Genomic DNA, 20588 nt, shown 5'->3' with positions numbered 1-20588 from the left:
TACAACACCCAACTACAATTAAGCATATCATATAATCCTACCTGAAACGGGTACAAATCGTCGTTCTTAAAATCGAGGCGTTAAGCCGTTACTAAGACCGCCATCTTTTTAAACGATACGCTGTCATCATGAAGGCGGGGCTAAATATAAGGCTTTTATAACAGCCAATCAAAAGGACAATCGAAAGCACAGTAACTATGAATGGATTTCGATGGCGGTGAAATGTCAGACAAAAACAACGCTTCATTAATTTAAACGCGAATATTTGGAGTTAGGCGACAGTTGTGCCACTACATAATATCATAAACTTATCTATTTTAAAGATGTTACATGCATTAATAAAGAAATTGAGTTTGGCACTTGGAACTAAAGGCATCCAATCGTAGCTAAAAACAAACACATCAGTATATCTCATATCTCAACGTTTTTAGCTACGTTCTCGTAGCTAGCCGAGATCGAGTGTTCATAGGGACCCCCCCCCCCCCTTGTCAATGGTGTAGGACGCAGGTCATGTAAGGGACAACGTTTATTCATTCGGATAGAACGAAAACCCGAGCTCCCACGTACACATTGGTGTGCACGTAAAAGAACCCATGACTAATAGTCGGCCATTGTGCCGCTATTCGTGCAAAATTTCTCTCAGAGCACACTGCATATGGCGTATGCCCGTCTTCATTAGTCCAGTAGGAGTAGAACAGTATAGGACGCTAAACCCCATTTCATTTTCATTTCACAAAAATAAAAATAATGATATATTATACTGAACATCTTTATTATTCAAACAGCAAGATTTCAATATTGATTTTATCCTTCATTCATGGGTATTTCACAAATAAACGGACTCGGGTCAGCGCAGTCTCGATCATCCAGTCCACTACTTCCACTTTCTTTTTTAAACGCCATACAATGTTGGGAGTTTCCATAATTGTCAGGACGACCCGGTATCCATTCGCTTGGTGATGCGATTGGAATCGTAACACCATTTAGCCATTTCCAGTCGCCTTCTATATTTCCGTCTGTTGCTCCAAGATACGTGTAAGTAGAGCCTTAAAATAGAATATGTAGTTATAGTATGACTTTACCGAGCGGAATCCCCGACCGTATTCCAACATAGAACGTGTATACAGTTCAATGGTTCCATTAATGGATTAGAAATGAAGTTAGCAAACATATTCCTAACACCAATACAAACTTATATTATTTAGGCTATATAATAATATATATATTTATGAAGAAATTAATTGTTACCTTTATATTAGAAAATAACATTTTAAGGCACATTAATGCATAATATACAAATAAACCCAACAAGTTATTTCGAGATATATTATAGTAAACATACCAAAAATATGAGACAACCGAGCTATGGGTAGTTTTAGATAACAAACCCATAGGCGTACGAGCCAGGAGGGCAGCTGCCCCCCCCCCCTAACTTTCGGGCACGCTGAATTTTCGGCCAGACGGGTAAAGTGAAAAAAAAATTTATTTCATCTATTTGGCAAAATAAAGTTCCGAAATCTAATAAAACACTAATTTTACTGGCTGGAATAGCACTAAAACGCACTTGCGACCGTCAAATATTCCAAAATATTTTTGGGGGTCCATGCAAGGTCAGCTCCGCTTCGTCGCCTCTCGAAGAAAACCGGCGCCGCTGTCTGTAAACCTGAAATTTTTTCGGGCATTTCTAGTTTTGTTTCCCTAACTGTCATCGATCCCTAATAAAACACTAATTTTACTTTTCTTTTAATTGAATACAACGAATTTGTACTGAATTGACTATGGATTAAAACATTTTGTCCAGAGCCACTCTTCTTTGTGTGACATTTTTCTGGCATCGATTATTATTTGCGAATGCAACTGTAACAGTCTGATTGGATGGTTGGAATTCAGAATGGGATTTTGGTTACAAAACCATTGGATACTTTTGGAGCTGCTTTCACGGGCTAGAATAGCAGAAAACGCATTTGCGGTGGTTAAATTTTCAAAATTTTCTCTGGGAGGGTGAGGCCCCCATACCCCGCGACGATTGATTGGTTGTTTGGAATTCGGGTCAGCCAGGTAGGCTATATTGGATCGAATTGAAGTTGCTGTATTCACAGGCTGGAATAACAGGAAAACGCGTTTACGGCAGTTAAATTTTCAAATTTTTTTCCCAACGGTTGATCTTTTGATTGGAATTCGAGTGAGCCATTGTAATTAGGCTATATAATTAGACCACATTCAAGTTGCTTGTTCACGGGCTGAAATAGCAGGAAAACGTGTATGCAGCCGTCAAATATTCCAAAATTTTCTTGGGGGGAGGGGGGGGCATACAAGGTAAGCTCCGCTACTTCGCCTCTCGAGGAAGACCGGCACCGAAATTTTTTCGGGCATTTCGGGTTCTGCCCCCCCTAACTGTACGCCTATGAACAAACCTCATCCCTCAACCCTCCGTATTCCACGTAGCAAAGCCCAACGGAAATCACTTCGGGCCTCAGTAAGCAAAATTGACAATATTTTTCATCAAAACAACGATTGATTATTGTTATTTATAATATGTCTGCCACATCCAACTACAATTAAGCGTATAATCCTACCACCTGAAACGGGTATAAATCATCGTATTTAAAATCAAGGCGTTAAGCCATTACTAGGAAAGCCATTTTTAAACGGGAGATGTATAGCGATGTATGTCGCATAAAAACAACGCTGCATTTATTTAAACGCGAATATTTGGAGTTAGGCGATAGTTGTGCCACTACATTGGCCCCTGTAAGTTTAATTAGTCATAATAGTATAAAATGATCTTATTTTTAAGATGTTAAATGCATTAATAAAGAAATTGAGTTTGCCACTTGGAACTTAATCGTAGCTAAAAACAAGCACATAAGTATATCTCAACGTTTTCAGCTACGTTGTCGTAGCTAAGGTAATTTCACTACGCACGTAATAACTGACTCAAAGATGTTTATATCTCCACATTGACAGATTGCTAAGGTATGAACCTTATAATGGGGTTGAATAAACAAAGGATATGTAAACGCAACATCAAAAAGCACCCAAACCAGCTTTGGTGGCAAATTTTTTTTTTATTTAACAGCTAGAACGAAAAGATAAATAAACTACTAGACTGCAAAATTTCCGAACCTCCTATGTTGCATTTTCGAGATATATTACCGGAAACATACCAAAAGATGGGAAATTCGGGTTATGGCTATAGGTTCACTACGAACATAATAACTTCTAAACTAACTTTGGTGACTCGAAGATGTTTATAACTCCGAATATGCTACATAGGAGACTTCTGAAAATTTGCAGTCGAATAGATTAATTATCCCTTAATTCTGTGAAGAAAAAAAACATTTTGCCACTAAAGCTGTTTTGTGGGTGGGGGTATGTGGTGTGGACCTACCCTTTATCTATTGAACCCACGAACTTCGCCTCGAATCTGGTGCTAGGAACTTTGCGGTGATGAGTTTTGGAATGTTCATACCGTATGTATCTGCCAACGTGGAGATATAAACATCTTCGAGCCATCGAAGCTGGTTTGAATACTTTTTGATGCAAAGTAGACGTACACTTTTCTGCGTGCTGATTTAGCCTACTGTGCGATTTTGTTAGTAATTGTACGGTAATAACTTATTGTTGTTTTTTTTGTCTAGTACATGTATATATATATTATGATTGATATGTCTTAAAATGTTATTTTCAAATATAAAGGTTACAATTATTATCCAGGCCCGGTGGATAATAATTTGGCCGCAAGTACTCTTTTCTCCAGGTTATTGCACGCAAGTAACTATTCTATAAAAAACAAACAGGTTTGATTTTAATATGGAAGTGAGTAGAGGTGAGACTTCTTGAACGTAGACTTTCAGAAGACGAAAACCCTGCTATGCTCTATACCGATCCCTGGGTTAAGAGACCCACGGTTGCGAGGGTAGTGATTAGATAACTGAACAGTCGAGCTTTATTTCAAATCCATCTCACGTGCGTTGTATCTATGACATATTAGGTAATTAGAAAAACGACGAGATATAGTTTTATTTATACTCTTTCCTTGTGTCCCTTATCCAAATAATTCACTGCTATCAGTAATGACCAGTTAAAACAAGCGGTTGCCGTGCAAGATATGCCCACATTTTGCAAGAAATGGTCAACAAACTGGGACAGCAATGGTAGCCCCCCCCCCCATCAAGAATTGCTATCGCCGACTTGATTGTCGTGATAAATATAATTAATAGGTTTTTATTTCTGTTACGAATCTGTTTGCTAAATTCATTTCGAATACGGGTGCTGGAATACGGGTGAGAGTTTCCACTAGGATATGAGGAAGCTTAGCGGAGAGTCATGAGATGTAAAGAGGGCTAGCGCTAATCCTAACCCAAAATCTAGCCCTTACCCTAAAATCCTCGGCAACAATCACGTGTCCTAACCCTGTTTGAATCTCGTGACCATTAGATCTGACCGAGGGTCGGGTGTGTTGTGTGTTGGGGTGTAAGCATTTGTGTACGGCCATATGTCTTATAGGCGTTACCCAAAATGTAAATCACCGAGCATTACACCCATAATGGTATATAGCCTACTTTAAAAACAGCTGTTTCATATAGTATGCCTAAATGAGGAGCACTACTTTCCGTATTCGTGCACATTTGTTGATGATGTACTAACTAACTTTACCGGGCTATATTTATTCGACACGGTAAAGCAAAAATATTTAATTGACATGTAATTGTTATTTTCAGGTATTATTTAAAATTAATTATATTTATCGTTTAGATGAGTGCTAATTCCTCTTTAACTTTAATGGTTTTAAATTAACCTGAACTTACTGGAATTTTGTGTGAGATTTAAAATTAAATCTTTTTTGAATGGAGCATCGACCAGAAAGAGATGGCCGTCATGCTGGTCGCATTCCTTCATAGCATCCTCCCATGTTTTAACATCGCTGAAGAGTTTGGCACACGTTGATCCACTCGAATCTTGAGTATAACCAAGATTGGTTGGGCATCGGTCTGAAAAGTAAATTTGTATGTTTCTAGTATTCGCGATACAACAAATTAAAATCCAAAGAACATATATATATACTAAGCAGCAAAAGAAACGTCAGGTTGGTATGTTAATCTGAATAGACGCATTGCATAACACTTGCCAAATGTTTTTATTGTATACTTGTGACCACATCTCCAACTTTACCTGAGCAATAAGGCTCCTTCCCAGGAAATGTTCTCAAAAACGCAACCTGACTTCTGAGATGGTAATGTGTTCTCCGTGATTTTCATATAACTGATGCTGCACGTGCTGTTCACCCCCATAACTGGTTGAATCATTCAAACTACATCGTCAGCAGCATACCACGACTGGCGACAGCTCAGAGGAAACAGGCGCTTGGAAGACTCGACGCTGGCTACACTGCCCAAGCCGTTGCCAATCACTTCCAGGTCAATGTTCGGACAATCTACAGGCTTCAGCAACGCTTTCGGGGCCACCAACACCACGGTTGATCGCCCCGAACTGCTAGACCAAGGGTTGCCATAAGGCGACAAGACCGCCATGTTGTGCGACAGCACGTGCAGAATCCCTTCACACAGGCATCTGCGACAGCACGTCAGACAGTGGTAACACACGGAAGATCCATCCTTACCGATACAGTGCGCCGACGTCTCACCAGAGAGACCTTACCGTGGACCGATGCTCACCGCTCGCCATCGACGTGAACATCTACAGTTTGCCCAACAACACCAGAACCAAACACAGAACCAAACCGAGACCAAACACAGCCGATGGATTGCGTCAGGCTTTTCTGAGAGTGTGGTTCCAGGTGCTAATGGCGTTCATCAATCGGTTGGTCCACTCCATGTACAGACGCTGCACTGCTGTTATTGACACTCGCTGTGGACTCACCAGATACTGATGTATAGACCGTATACACAGACTCTAAACCTTCTCGCAGTGTCTTGGAATTGTGATGAATTAATCACTAATGTGTCAACATACTGTTCACAAAAATTGCTTTGATCCATTTAGTAAGTCGTTTTCTAGAATGATTTGATTAAAGTGCCTCTCTGATTTTGAAATCCTACTGACGTTTTTCTTTTTTTTTGCTGTTTAGTATATTTATGTCTGATGACTTAAAGATACATTATGTAAGATTTAGGTACATATCTGACAGTTCTCGCTATAATAAATGTAGTTAAAAAAATAGATAATGACTTCGCTATAATAGTTAAAAAAAAATAGATAATGACTTCATTCTGAGCGAAGTTATGGTCGTTTGAAGAATAGTGTAGTCTCGATTGTTATTGCTACTGTTGTTACGACAATAAACAGTCTCGATTATCCAATTTTTAATTAAATTATTAACTGGCAATCGTGTTTATATCCGTTGACAATCAAAATCCACCTGATGTTCTAGAGAGTGTCAGAGTGAATAAATATCTAATTAATGATTTATAAAACACTTTAGTCCAAACGAAAGATCTGCATTACGCAGATTTAGCTCTTAGTCTAAGTCCGGTTCTCGCTCGCCAGGGGTGGTGACTAGTCGTTCAGATAGATCAAAAACGCTGTCTTCCTAAATCCCTATCACATTTATACATGTAACCATGGAAAGTGTTGTATCATGTTGACGAGGCGTTAAACCCCATTCCAACCCCATGTACTTACCTTTAAGAGCCCAATAATACACCACGTCCGCCTCATCTGCACTTAGTCCACCAGCCCATATTAAAACATCATACAGGTAGCATTTCTTGCTAGCAGTATTGAAACCGAATGATTTACAATTGACTGCCTCTGTACATTTCTCAGCACAGCCTTTTACTGAGAGCACAGCTGTCTCCGAAGTTATACCAGAAAAGAGTTTGCCAGCTAAAGGAATCTTTTTCCAAACCCTCGCTGGGCAAGTACCCGATGCTAAAATTATACCAGATATCCAGATAATTCCCTGGACTATCAACACCATTTCTTTATATCTCGACATTTTACAACTAGTGCCCTTTACTGCCAAGACGGATATACCATATATAAGAACAAAGAACGCGTTAGAAAAACAGAACATAAATAAATTATGAAGTTGAATATTGTTTCCAGTCCAGTCCCCACACAGGTAGCATGATAAATAAGATGTCAGATATAAACACAAATGAAGCATGAAACAAAGGAAGCATGAAGCATAAGACGTCAGATATAAACACAAAGGAAGCATGATAAATAAGATCGGTCAGACGTAATAAAGTATAACAATAAAACTGCATAACAAATTACGCACGTATGAAATATCAGAAACTCACACGATATCAATCATACCATTATGGTCCCTTGTGGGAAACGGCTCATTTTAGATTGAGCTTTACGCAGTGGCTTATTTTCAAAGATGCGAAATATTCTTACACGACAGCGTAGAATGGTTTGCCGTTTTTTCTTGGTGGCGCAGTTTCGAGTTATTACAGCCGTTAAAATAAGCTATTGACCTAATATATATTTTTGTCTCTTGAATTTTAATACTTATTGTATTTAGTAAAGTATCATTTCCTGTTCATTGTACTAAAAAGTATACCTATAGATGATAAAAAAAATTGTACTGGCCCGTATTCCCATATTCCGTTTATAATTGTCAGAAGCATTGTACACCCCCTGTTCCGTTTATAGGTAATGAAACACTTGACAACTATTCAATTTGAAGATTTCATTAGAACTTTCTATCTAAGTGCCTTTCCTAAATTTGAAGTTAAATTGATCACCGTTATTGTTACTGCGTTAGTAGGAATTTAAAGTGAATGTGTCCCATGGGTATGAGCGTGTCAGTGAATATTTGGAAAATAGAGGTTTTAGAGTTACTGTGCGATATCTCAATTAAAATTCACATAACGACGACCTGTAACCGTGAATTGTATGATCTAAAACAACATGATTTACCCAGTTATTGGTATAAATAAAATAAAACCAAGTACTAACAATCCAAACCATTAGACAAAATTCGAAGTCCTAAAAAACGGTATAGGCAATATGGTGTAATCAGCAAATGGACTGTTCATCGTGTACACCCGCCATAGCTGCATCCAAACCATAAGACGAAATCTCGGTAAAAAAGCGTGATTGGCCAATGAACTATCCGTATGCAAAATGCACGCGATGAACAGTGTTAAAGGACAATATTGGTGCCAGTCATTATCACATATGTGATAGAACTGGTTAAACACGTTCCAAATATTATTTTATCACAGAGATCATTTTATGTAGTTTAGGTATCCAATACAACAAGGGCAGACCTGTATAGGTATCTCCACACCAAATAAAGTGGGTACAGATCTGTGATTGGATATAATTTCATCCTTACCAAGAGTAGGGCGTTTATACGTAGCACTGTGGATTGATTTCTCGAAACTAAGTTCTTTGAACAGACAGTCATAATAATGTCGTTTACATATAAACACTATGTTATTGGACGCTTTGTCAGCGGGAACAATGACATACCTGTCATGTAAGGCGTTGAGATTTTCAACAGTGCTAACATCATTGAAAATCGATTTAGGCCTAGTGTCAACTAACAAACGTTGCATGTAAGTTCTTCGTTTTAGTAAACGACTGATAGACTTAGTCCAATCGGAGAGAGTATCAGAGATAACATCTTACCTCTTGGCAGTCCTCTACGGCATCCATGACAAGTTTGATCCCATGAAAATGTTTGCGGTTCCCGGTATTTGGGTCCTTTAGACAAAATTTCACGTAGCTTATTATTCTGGACTATGTTAGAATCAAACGTGACTACATGTCCAGCTGGTTGGTAAAGTAAGGACGACGTTCTGCTAAGAACTAAGCTCCGATTACCACATTCACCCAGGAGAAACTTTAAAACTGGATGTGCATCTTTAGTGTCCATGTTTGTTTCGTTATACATCATGATTGTTTAATATTATAACAGCGTTATCATTTAAGGTTTTTCAAAACTGTTTCTTGTGAATTTAAGTGTTTCGGATTCCTTCTTAGTGGATTTCACAGTATTTCTTCTGTTTCAAACAACACCGGTGTGTCAATAACTCTCAATCGTGCGTGTTGGTATCTAAAACTCGTATTTCAGATATATAGTTATGTAGACGTAAATTACCAATGTGGCTTTTCCCGACCATTTGTCTTTCTCCATAGAACAACGCTTGTCCTTTTCTGATTCTTATTATGTATAAGTGAAACAAATGAAATGAAACATTGAATAGTATGTTCACGTTATAACTGGCGGATTTTGTCACTTTAAATATTTTGCAAATTTTCTGCACTATCCTGCTGTAATGGCGTTACCCCCCTTTTTTGTGATAATATTTTATTATACTATCTTGTATTACGAAGGAGTAGGGTCGCCTGTCCAACCTCGTGGGTTTTCTCCGGGTCCTCCGGTTTCCTCCCACTGCTAAAGACCCCTACGCGCAAGCGAATTATTGAAATAAAATTGAACCATATGTTAGTCCCGAAATGACCTAGTTTGTGTCGAATGGACGTTAAACCCCATCTCTCTCTCTCTCTCTCTCTCTCTCTCTTGTATTACATGTCAGTTACTATATGTTTGCACTATGTTATGGAAATAAACAGGTAGTTTCGTCCAAGAAATTACTATACTATTGCCGTTTTCTTGGTGAACTTCAAAAGTGAATTTTGACTGCAAGCCTATGATTTAAAGTTTCTGAATTACACATATACTATTCAAAAAAAGTAGGGGATATTTGATTTTGGGGGCATAATACTAAAATATGCAAATGACTACGAAAAAAGTCACTATAGAACCTAACAGAAGAAACATTTCCAGTTACATGTGACGCCCAAACGCACCAATAGCTACCGCATGGAATGCAGGTGATGCTTGGGATCATCATGGGGTCCAACCCAAGATTTGCACGACTCTGACTTTGAATGCTACAGTCATTGTGGCATTGAATTCCAGGGTGGAAACATCAGTTTAATTGTTTTAGTGACCAGAAAACAAATTTTGATATGCGTCGGCTTACCCAAAATGAAAGGTTACGTGCCCTTGGCATGCTACAGATCGGCACAACACAGGCGGTTGTGGCGCGGACGATGAATGTTTCTAAGTCTGTCATAAGCAGGCTATGGTCCAGATACCGTGATACACAATCTGTACAGGACAGACCACGCTCAGGTCGACCAAGGGCGACAACTCAAGCCCAGGATCGATTTATCCGTACCTTGGCCTTGAGAAATCGTGTCATCACAGCAAATCAGATCAGCGCTCGTCTTCAAACAGACACTGGTGTGAGAGTGAGTGGCCAGACGATTCGGAATCGACTGCATAGGGGTCACCTTCGCGCCCGACGTCCTCGCGTGATCCCTTGTTTGAGAGATCATCACATTCAGGCAAGACGTCGTTGGTGTAGGGATCGTCAACACTGGGATAATCGACGCTGGAGCAATGTGATGTTTTCAGATGAGTCAAGGTTCACTGTTGATTTTTTGGACAGACGTAGGAGGGTGTGGCGTCGTCGAAACGAGCGCTTCCAAGACGTTAACGTCATCAGACATGATCGATTTGGGGGTGGTTCTGTTATGGTGTGGGGAGGCATCACTGTTGCTGGAAGAACGGCTTTACATGTTGTTGCAGGGCGTGTTACAGGCCAGTACTACCGGGACAACATCTTGGCAGTCCATGTTGTGCCGTTCGCACGACGTCATGGCCGCCGTTTCATCTTCCAGGATGACAACGCAAGATGTCACAGGGCCAGGATCGTTACAGGTTACCTCCAACAACAGAACATCACCACATTACCTTGGCCAGCACTGAGTCCCGACCTCTCCCCCATCGAGCATGTCTGGGACATGCTTGGACAGAGGTTACGTCAACGTCAACAACGTCCTGCCAATGTCCAAGAACTTGCTGCTGCGTTGCAACAGGAATGGGACAATCTGGACCAAAATGACCTTAGACGTCTCATTAGGAGTATGCCACGTCGGATCAATGCTTGTTTGGCAAACAGAGGAGGATTTACCCGTTACTGACTTGGTTGTGATGCTGTGGTAACTTTGCTGTTTGACCCCGGGTATCATTTTACCCTTATAATGGTCAGTCTGTGCCTTACTTAGTCTAACGATCATTTGGAATAAATCGACGAATGTGAACTTCATTTCATTTTGTCATTTGTTTCTTCGTCAGTTTCATTAGGTGACTTTAATAACACTTAAAAATCAAATATCCCCTACTTTTTTTGAATAGTATACTTATAATGATGATTGCATTTTATAGACAATATTTATTCCCAGACTTACAGAATTAGTTACTATTCCTGTAACCATATGTTCTTTTCTTAACTAAAGATACACTAGTTAAGAGTTTAATAAAGGAGTTTAATAAAGTGTTGGTCATTCTTGCTTTGCTATAATAATTCAAAAATAGATGATATAAAAAGACAATATTGAAAATTTCAGTCAAATTACTTTATTTTGAACGGTGTTGTCACGATAACTCCACCCGCATATTATCGATTATGAAAACATGCTAAAAATAATCGAAGCAAATCACTCTTTTAATAAAAATGTAAACTTGCTAAATTCACCTTTGTTCTTTGTGACCCCGGAGGCCAAAGGGTCATGTTTTCCGTGTTTGCACTAGACAGATTTAACGCAATACACGTCAGCGTAAAATATAAAGACCATTATGGATGAATGAAAAACTGCATGAAAGCTCCGAAAGCTTACGAGAAAAGCATTGCTGACAACGCTCGGCCAAAGCAGAAAACCAGAGAATCGATCGGCAACCTACGGAAGCCAGGCGACGGAACGGCAACATTTAGTGAAGAGAAAGCAGAGGTATTAAGAGCGTGTCCACGAGAGCACCATGCAGAAATTGAAAAAAATGATAACCCTGGGGGTCAGCAAATTTCAACCATACTTGGTCTATGGGGACCCCTAGGCGACAGAAGTCACATGATGAAGTGAAAATTTTTTAAACGGACAACTTCCGGTATAACTGGAAATTGTTGTTTTGGGGCAAAAGTTGACATATTTCGACCAATTTGTTACCCTAATTTCAAAACGCTCCTACCCGAAATGTTGTGTCTCTAAATTTTTGATATTGGTCAGGTATGATAGGCCTAGTAGTCGTCTTAAAATCCTGCAGTCGTTTGGGAATGAATGAATCGTGTGGAATTTTCTGTGAGTGATCATAAAGTGGTCATTTTACATATGTTTAAAACTATGCTATCCTAAAACGCATGTAGCTGCTTCTTTGCAGGTCTGACATAGAATTGCTTGGTGTGGTTGTGAAGGGCACTTCTCAAAGTAAATGTCAAAAGAAAAAAACTGACCGGAACGCAACCCACTAGAGTACTGTAATATTCTGAAAATGTGTAAAAACGGTATTTTCCACGAAATTCGTCTTTTCACTGATGACCGACTACTATTTTTAAGTTTCAAATGACCGTTGATTATGAACATTAGTACTATTTTTTGTTACTTGAACGTTCCTTGTGCCAAATATACTATCTTGGTTAAAAATCATTAAGTTTTTGTGACAAAATCGGACGTTCGCGGTCATCGTAGTAAAGGGGCTTAACTGGTTTATAATTTTGCAGGATCAGGCAACGATTATTCTCATCTGTATTCAGTAGTTAGTAGCACGGAAGTGCATAAATGTAAGGACTGGCATAGCAAGTTTTTATATTAGCACAATTTAACCAAAGCAGCACCTTTTCAGCAATGACCAACGATTATCTTCAAATGACTACTGATCATCACCATTAGTTGTAATATTTCGTAATTTCAACGTGAATCGTGTCAAATAGATCATTTTGTTTAAAATCATAATATTTTTGTAACAAAATCTGACTTTCACGCTTGCTTGATAGCCATAGGGAAGAGTCATAAGTGGTGTGTAATTTTGCAGGGATCAGACCACTGTTATTAAGATTTGTATTCATGAGCAGATCATCGTATAAATTTGACTGACATGACTATCATAAACTTGATATCTTTTAATTTGAACACCTGCTCATGTAAAGAAGAACCATTAGAAGAAACATTCAGAAGTGTTCATGTAGGGACATTTAATATCTGGTATTGAAATCTCTGAATCATGGCATAGATCACAACAGGATTTATGGCACTCCAGGATAATGTTGATCGCATGTGCCAAACTCCTACATATACCTACGTTCGAGCAGAAGTGCTCACTTACTTAGATTCCTACGTTCGAGTGTAAATTCTCTCTGACCTTCCTTCAAGGTTTTTGGACCACAGAGTACTGTTTTATTTTTTAGTACTGTTTTTGACCTCTTCTCCTTCAGGGATTTCAATATGGAATTATCATAGCCTCCCGATCTGTAATGCCTCTCCATGAAAACGTCCAAATGTTTCTATACAATGATCGGCTCCTAAATACAGATAGGAATAAGCTGGTCTGATTCCTAAAATATGTTTGACCAAAATAACCTATTTGGCACAAGGAACATTGGTAGAAAAGGTGTTGTATAGTCGTCTTGCTGATTGTGTGACTACAACTTACTGTCACTGGATCATCTACAATCCCCTCGTCCTTAAAACCTGTTACAAGAGCGAACATGTACATCCCTCCGAAACACTTCTTTTACCCAAGAGCTAAAATATGCTTACACTGAATCGTGTATCATATTTCACCTTTCATTATATCATATTTATAGAAGACGATTTGTTCTGTTTAAATTGCATTGGACATTCATGAAACTTGTCCCTGGTCTAACACATAGACTTTAGATCCTAAGGTCTGTCATTGAGTTAAGTGGTGTGACAGCATGCCAGTGACATGGTGTGGTGTTGTATGTCCAACCTCATGGATATTCTCTTTTCCCACAAGTGTATTATTGAAGTAAAATTGTACCATATGTTAGTCCCAAAATGACCTAGTTTGTGTTGAGTGGACCTTAAACCCCATTTCTCTCTCTTAAGTCAAAATCACCCTTACTAACAAATATATTAACTTTGTGATGATGTCCATAGATACAGTATGCATCACCATAATATGCTAGTCCCAAAATGTCTAAATCATCCTTGCTAACGACTAAATGGAATATATTAAATTTGTAAAGATGTCCATACATATACTTCATCTGGGGTATTGATAGACGGGACATTTTATCCTAATTTTTGGTGTTTTTAATATATTTCTCCTGTTTTTATTATGACTGTTCCGGTCATTTTTATTTTTTATTTTGTTAGTAGGAAGGTTGCTAGTTGGTTGTGGGTAATATTCAACTTTGGTCCTAGTCCCTGCAAAGAACGAGCTATAGCCTCTTAAACATTGGTTTTCATTAAATTCAATTTTCGGAGAGAGTTGGGTATCCGGCCAGAACCAAGGTATAATTAGCAGTAGAAACTTCAAACTCAGTGTGAAGGAGGAACCTTAGTGGTCCTACTAATGCCCAAAATTTTGTCTTTCCAAATCAATTATTGTCCGAATAGCAGGTCATTCAAATTTGGATCCAAAATTGCCTATTTTTGGCTTATTTTTCGATTAAAAAATACTTTTCCAATTTTCCAGGTCAGTATCAACTGAATCAATCTAATATTTTGTGGGAATGTATCTGGGTACTAACCCATCTCACAGAAAAAATTTGGTCCAAATCTCTGACCCAAGGGTTATCACCCCCTGCATGGTGCTCTCGCGGACACGCTCTTAAACAAGAAATTCTCACCCATCTTTACAGTTGGAGACTTTTCGAATATACTAGATCCGACTACCACTGACCCGAACCTCCCAGTTCTTGAACATTTGATTATTACTGGACCACTGGACCACACGATATGTATACAAGGGTGCTGAAAGAACTGGTGAAGGAACTGGCAACGTTAATTACGTGTGATCTACCAAAACGTGATAGATACAGGATAAGTACCAGATCAGTGGAAAGGGGCACACGTTGTGCCAATCGTCAAAAAAGTTGCAAGTTTGACAACTATCAACCAGTGAGTCTAACCAGTATCCCGTGCAAGATCCTACAGAAGCTTGTTCGTGCCGCACTTATGACCTACTTGTCGCAAAACGAACTTCTATCAGAATGCCAGCACGGCTTCATCCCGAACCGCTCGTGCAGTACAAATCTCCTAGCAACCCTTGATGCATGGACCCAAGCTTTAGAAAAATCTGTCCCAATAGACTGTATCTACTTAGATTTCGCCAAGGCATTTGACACCGTATAGTACCTCATGCAAGACATGTACTGAAAATGATGTAACTTGGAGTACGCGGAAATATCCACAGATACATGGTTAACTTTTTATCCAATAGAAAGCAAAGAGTTCTCGTAGACGACCAACTCAATTTCTCACTCCATGATGTCGATGAGCAGGTAGAAAAAGCAAATCGTGTTCTTGGGCTAATCTGACGTTCTTTCACCCACTTAAACACAAACTCTATGTAGAAGCTTTTCCAAAGGAAAGGGGATCAACATAAAGTGGAAAATGTACTCCGCAGAGCCACCAGGTTAATTCCAAACCTGAAGTAGTTTGATTACTCAAAGAGATTGAAAAGAATGGGCATACCAAGCATGAAGTACCCTCATAGGAGGGGTGACATGATTGAGGTATGGAAATTTCTTAACGGGAGGTGTCACTGCCTCAAAACTAAGACTCGACACAGATACCAGAAGGGACAGACCTAGGCCAGTGACTAGAGGACACGGCCAAAAGTTAGAGAAGACTATCACCCATAAGTGTGTCCGTTTATATTTCTTCAGCAAAAGAATAGGGAACGGATGGTGGTCACTACCGGAAATGTAGTAAATGCCCCTACCATAAAGAGCTTCAAGAACAGACTAGATCACACTTGGTACGACTCCAGATACGACACATTCCATATGGAACATTCTCCGAATACGCTACCTTTGAATAAAAGACAAGACCTTCAACTAAGAAAATACACCGACCATGCCACCAATTTACTGCTACGAACTCAGTCTAGAGGAATTTTTGTGAACTCGAAACCATAGAACACAAGGTTTTACTGAATAAATCTAAGTCTACTCTTGGCTCACAGAATGCTTTAGTCCTCTTGAAAAACAACCTGAACTGCGAAGAATTATTTTTCAAGAACACACGGACAAATTATGGTTATGGTTATGGTGAAGTAGCCGAAATGCCCTTTACGAACTTGTACGCAGTATTCCATTTTTATACGCCCACATGCGCCCACATTCCAGTGTTGGCGTATATACTATGTCGTCACCCTGTCGATAAAGGCTAGAGTTTTTGTCTGATTCGTTTCAAATTTAATGTGAAGTATCATGGTCACGAGAGGAGTTCTGCCCCTTTTTCCGAAAACCTTGTGAAGGCCATAGAGGCTATTGATTTCGATTAATTCTTTTCAAATTTGGCGTCAAGCATTGTGATCATGAGGGGACGAATCCTATCTATTTTCAGCCTGTTGCAACTTTCTGTTCCGGAGTTATCCTCCACCCCACCCCCACCACTTTGGATCTTCAGTGTTCTACGGCTTTTCGTTCCGAAGTTATCTCCCCTTTGCCGAAAACATTGTGAAAGCAATAGAGGCTATAGTTTTTGACGGATTCGTTTCAAATTCGTTGTGAAGCATTAGGGTCATGAGAAGACGAACCCTATCGATGTTCAGCGTTCTGCGACTTTCCACTTCACGGGGCACTGTTCCCTGTCGGGCAGTCTGTCTTGCATCCCTGACTGCTGGGGAAACCTAGCCTGGAAATACCTTCTGCGGTAATATGTCACATCGAAAACATGGACGTCTGATTAATAAAACTCGATGATTGTGTACAATTCATATACTGTATTTAATATTTTACATAACGTTTTAAACAAAACATATTTTTTCAATGTGAAATTAAATCCGCATCGAGTGTTCGACTAGGTGAATTTGTTTTTATCCGTCTTTGAATCTATCACCGGGGGAGGGGGCACGGTGGCTAAGTGAGTAAGACGCTGACTCGCTATCTTGGGGGTCGCAGGTTCGATCCTGGTGTTTGCCAAGAAGGTTCATCGGGATTTTCCGGCGTGGTTTCCCCTTGTCAGTGATGCAGGACGGCGGGCCTGACAAGGACAGCTGTCTAGTCGTTCGGATGGAACAAAAAAAACGTGGTCCCTGTACACATTGTCGTTCACGTAAAATATCCCTTGACAGATGGAATTCGATATTAGCAAATTTTCGCTCATAGCACACTGCATGGCGTATACCCGTCTTCATCAGCCCAGTGGGAGCAGAAAAGTAGGACGTTAAACCCCATTTCATTTCCATCATGGGGGTGGAACAGGAAATGGGTAAATACCCTGTTGGTCTTCCATAGGTTTTCACGGCAGAAAACCACAAAAACGACACGCAACCCAGGCTATGTAGAAGGTCAAGGCTTTTTCATTACCATTAGTAATGCCTAACGCTAGGAGTGTTAACATTTTACTGAGAATCAGGTGGTAGGTACATTTTTGTTTCAATATCTTAAAACATATACAGCCCTTCATAATCAAGTGTATAAAAAATTTTTAGCGGCAGTGCACATGTGTTATGTACAAAAAACCGACGTCATCGGGAATATCGTCTAGCATCATAAGATAAGATTTTATTCCTATAATTTATAAACAGTCAATAACATGAGTTTACAATCTGATAGTGATTCACAATATGATGGTCTTATCGCGAATCATTATAAAACTGGAATTCCTCGTCAACGAATCGATATTCCCTCATAAGATTGGCGAGGATAAACGCATATTTCAATGAATGTACAAGAGCGGGAGTTAAATGATAATAAGGAGCACGTGTATACATATCTCTACTTTTATTTTACCGTACAGAGGTACCAAACGTGCAATAATGCACAAGGGGGTTGAGGGCGAGTATGTAATAACGCGTCTGTTTTAAATCATAAAAACTTCGAGTTAATATTGAAGTGTTTTCTATGGTGATGTAGACCTTCATAAGGCGACAACTCGAAACCACGACATCACAACTCGACAACCCCACATCACAACATTTTAACCCGACAATACGACACTTTAACCCTACAACACGACCTTAAAAATGTCGTAATGTCGCGTACAAATGTCGTATTGTTGGGTTAAGATGTCGGGGTTGTCGCTTTATGAAAGTCGACGTCACGACATTACGACGTGATACCAAAATAGCGTGATGTCCGGTTGGGTCGGGAAATAAGGACCAATATACATACGAAATAAACAGACCGACAAGTAACAATATCAGTAATATACTACCTTACCATATCCAAAAATAGTTACGAATTAGACTTCGATTTTGGTCCATTACAATCAATATTGATGTTTTTATCTTACCGTGAAAATATAGGGTTCTAATTAAGACGGGAGCCACTGTGGCTAAGTGGGTTAGTCGCTGGCTCGCTAGCCTGGAGGTCACCTGTTCGACCCATGCATTGGCCGAGATAGTGCATCGGGATTTTCAGACGTGATTTCCCTTTGTCACTGGTCACTGGTGCCGGACGGAGGGCCTGACAAGGACAGCTGTTTAGTCGTTCGGATGGGACGAAATTTTTTTTTAATTTTAAAAGACTTAATATTTATTTCTTTAATTATAGTAATGGATCTATTCTGACATGGCTTACTCTTATCGTGGACAGCTGATACTACTTCAATATAGGTATTGTAATTGTTTAACTCGAATTTTCTTTTCTAATATAATTTATTATTAAATATTAACATTAGGGGTGTCACAATAAGACATTTTTTTTACAAATCATTTCAGGCCAGCAATTTCCAGAGGCGAAATTGCTAGCTGAACACGATTTTTAGAATTTTTTTTATCTATGACGTCATTTTCGGTTGGGGTTTGTCTGATTTCCAAAATGGCCGCCAAAAGTTGACGTAAAATGAATTTCCAGATAGGATGGGTGATTTTCATGCAAGGTATGGCTTGTAATATATCATATATAAGGTTTTTGTTGTAATTGAACTGAAAAATAATCTCTAAAACTAGTTTCCCCAAATCCAAGATGGCGGAAATTCAAAATGGCGGCTAAAATTTACCTAAAATGGCCGATTTGTCAGATTAAAGTCATTTCACAGTTTGATTTGGTTTGTAATATGTAATCTAAAGGGTTTTCACTGTCACTGAACTTGAAATTAATCTAAAGAAAAAAAGAGTTTTCAAAATCCAAGATGGCGGAAATTCAAAATGTCGACCAAAATTTATCTAAAATGGCCGATTTGTCAGATAAAAGTCATTTCACTCTTTGATATGGTTTGTAATACGTAATTTAAAGGGTTTTGAATGTCATTGAACTTAAAATCAATCTAAAATAGAGTTTCCAAAATCCAAGATGGCGGAAATTAAAAAATGGCGGCCAGATTTTCTCTAAATTGGTCAATTTTTAAGATAATCGTCAATTTTCTGTTTGATATGGCTTGTAATATGTCCTCTATTAAGTTTTCAGAGTCACTGAATTTGATAATTGTAGATGATTGTTTCAGAAAAAAAAGGGACAATCACCAATCTTTCTATTGGATTGGTTTATAATAGCAAATTGTAATAGTTTTTTTAGGGCAACTGAATTTGATCTGACCCAGGAATCTACCTTAATCTAAAGAAAAAAAGAGTTTTCAAAATCCAAGATGGCGGAAATTCAAAATGTCAACCAAAATTTATCTAAAATGGCCGATTTGTCAGATAAAAGTCATTTCACTCTTTGATATGGTTTGTAACACGTAATTTAAAGGGTTTTCAATGTCATTGAACTTAAAATCAATCTAAAATAGAGTTTCCAAAATCCAAGATGGCGGAAATTAAAAAAATGGCGGCCAGATTTTCTCTAAATTGATCAATTTTTAAGATAATCGTCAATTTTCTGTTTTGATATGGCTTGTAATATGTCCTCTATTAAGTTTTCAGAGTCACTGAATTTGATAGGGGGGTTGGATGGCTGAATGGTTAGCATGCGCGTGCTGTATCATAAAGTCTGTCATTGAGTCGACTGGCGTGATTTTGAATCCCCGGTTGTACGTGGCAAGGAGTAGGGTCGCCTGTCCAACCTCGTGGGTTTTCTCCGGGTCCTCTGGTTTCCTCCCACTGCTAAAGACCCCTACGCACAAGCCAATTATGTAAATAAAATTAAACCATATGTTAGTCCCGAAATGACCTAGTTTGTGCCGAGTGGACGTTAAACCCCATTTCTCTCTCTTTCTCTCTGAATTTGATAATTGAAGATAATTGTTTCAGAAAAAAAAGGGACAATCATCAATCTTTCTCTTGGATTGGTTTATAATAGCAAATTGTAATACTTTTTTAAGGGCAACTTAATTTGACCTGACCCAGGAATCTACCTGTCAATAAATAAACCATGTGCAGAACTTACCAGTCAGCTAATTAGAATTTCAAAGAATTTAACCTTAAGACACAATAAATGTAGCTTAATTGTTTTTATGCATAAAACCCCCATAACAATACAACGTGGCCGACTGACGCATTTTTAATTTCATCTCCTTTGTCTTTGCACCATTTTACCGGAGTGAGAATCATTTGTGGTATATCCAGTCGTTAAGAATTTAAGTTCTCCTATTCGTTCAGAAATGGTAATGTGGTCCGTTTTTGCATCGAAGACTCCGTGTCCAGTAACTTTTGTGGTATAGTCTAGATGTTGTATCCACAG

General features: G+C 38.9%; 2 protein-coding genes across 4 annotated transcripts in view; one reads left to right on the top strand and one right to left on the bottom strand.

Annotated features, from left to right (window-relative positions):
* Positions 1 to 753: 753 nt before the first annotated feature.
* LOC126827180 (uncharacterized) lies at positions 754 to 8052 on the bottom strand. Of its 2 annotated transcripts, XR_008788828.1 has the most exons (4): positions 7936 to 8052; positions 6646 to 6894; positions 4812 to 4994; positions 907 to 1046 (listed from the first exon to the last, which is right to left on the bottom strand). XR_008788828.1 is itself a non-coding variant. In XM_050556417.2 (3 exons), exons 1-3 carry the CDS (start codon positions 7130 to 7132, stop codon positions 805 to 807), a joined length of 912 nt encoding a protein of 303 aa, XP_050412374.1. In that variant the 5' UTR covers positions 7133 to 7134; the 3' UTR covers positions 754 to 804. The 2 variants fall into 2 exon arrangements, 1 of the variants encoding a protein (XP_050412374.1); XM_050556417.2 differs by lacking the exon at positions 7936 to 8052 and having other exon boundaries at positions 754 to 1046; positions 6646 to 7134.
* A 9229-nt stretch (positions 8053 to 17281) lies between these two features.
* LOC126826905 (beta-1,3-galactosyltransferase 5) overlaps positions 17282 to 20588 on the top strand; it is a 71729-nt gene continuing 68422 nt past the window's right edge. Inside the window, exons 1-2 of one of the 2 annotated variants that reach the window (XR_007682460.2) lie at positions 17282 to 17385; positions 18522 to 18583. Coding sequence is in view for 1 of the 2 variants with exons in the window: in XM_050556026.2 (XP_050411983.1) it covers positions 18540 to 18583 (44 nt within the window). In the remaining variant the exon portion in view is untranslated. The remainder of the gene's footprint in view (positions 17386 to 18521; positions 18584 to 20588) is intronic. The other variant, XM_050556026.2, reaches the window with a different exon arrangement.

Source organism: Patella vulgata, chromosome 7 (genome assembly GCF_932274485.2).
Source record: "Patella vulgata chromosome 7, xgPatVulg1.2, whole genome shotgun sequence".
NCBI classification, from domain to species: domain Eukaryota; kingdom Metazoa; phylum Mollusca; class Gastropoda; family Patellidae; genus Patella; species Patella vulgata.
The sequence above is the reverse complement of the archived record's forward strand: the minus strand, read 5'-3'. Positions and strand labels throughout refer to the sequence as shown.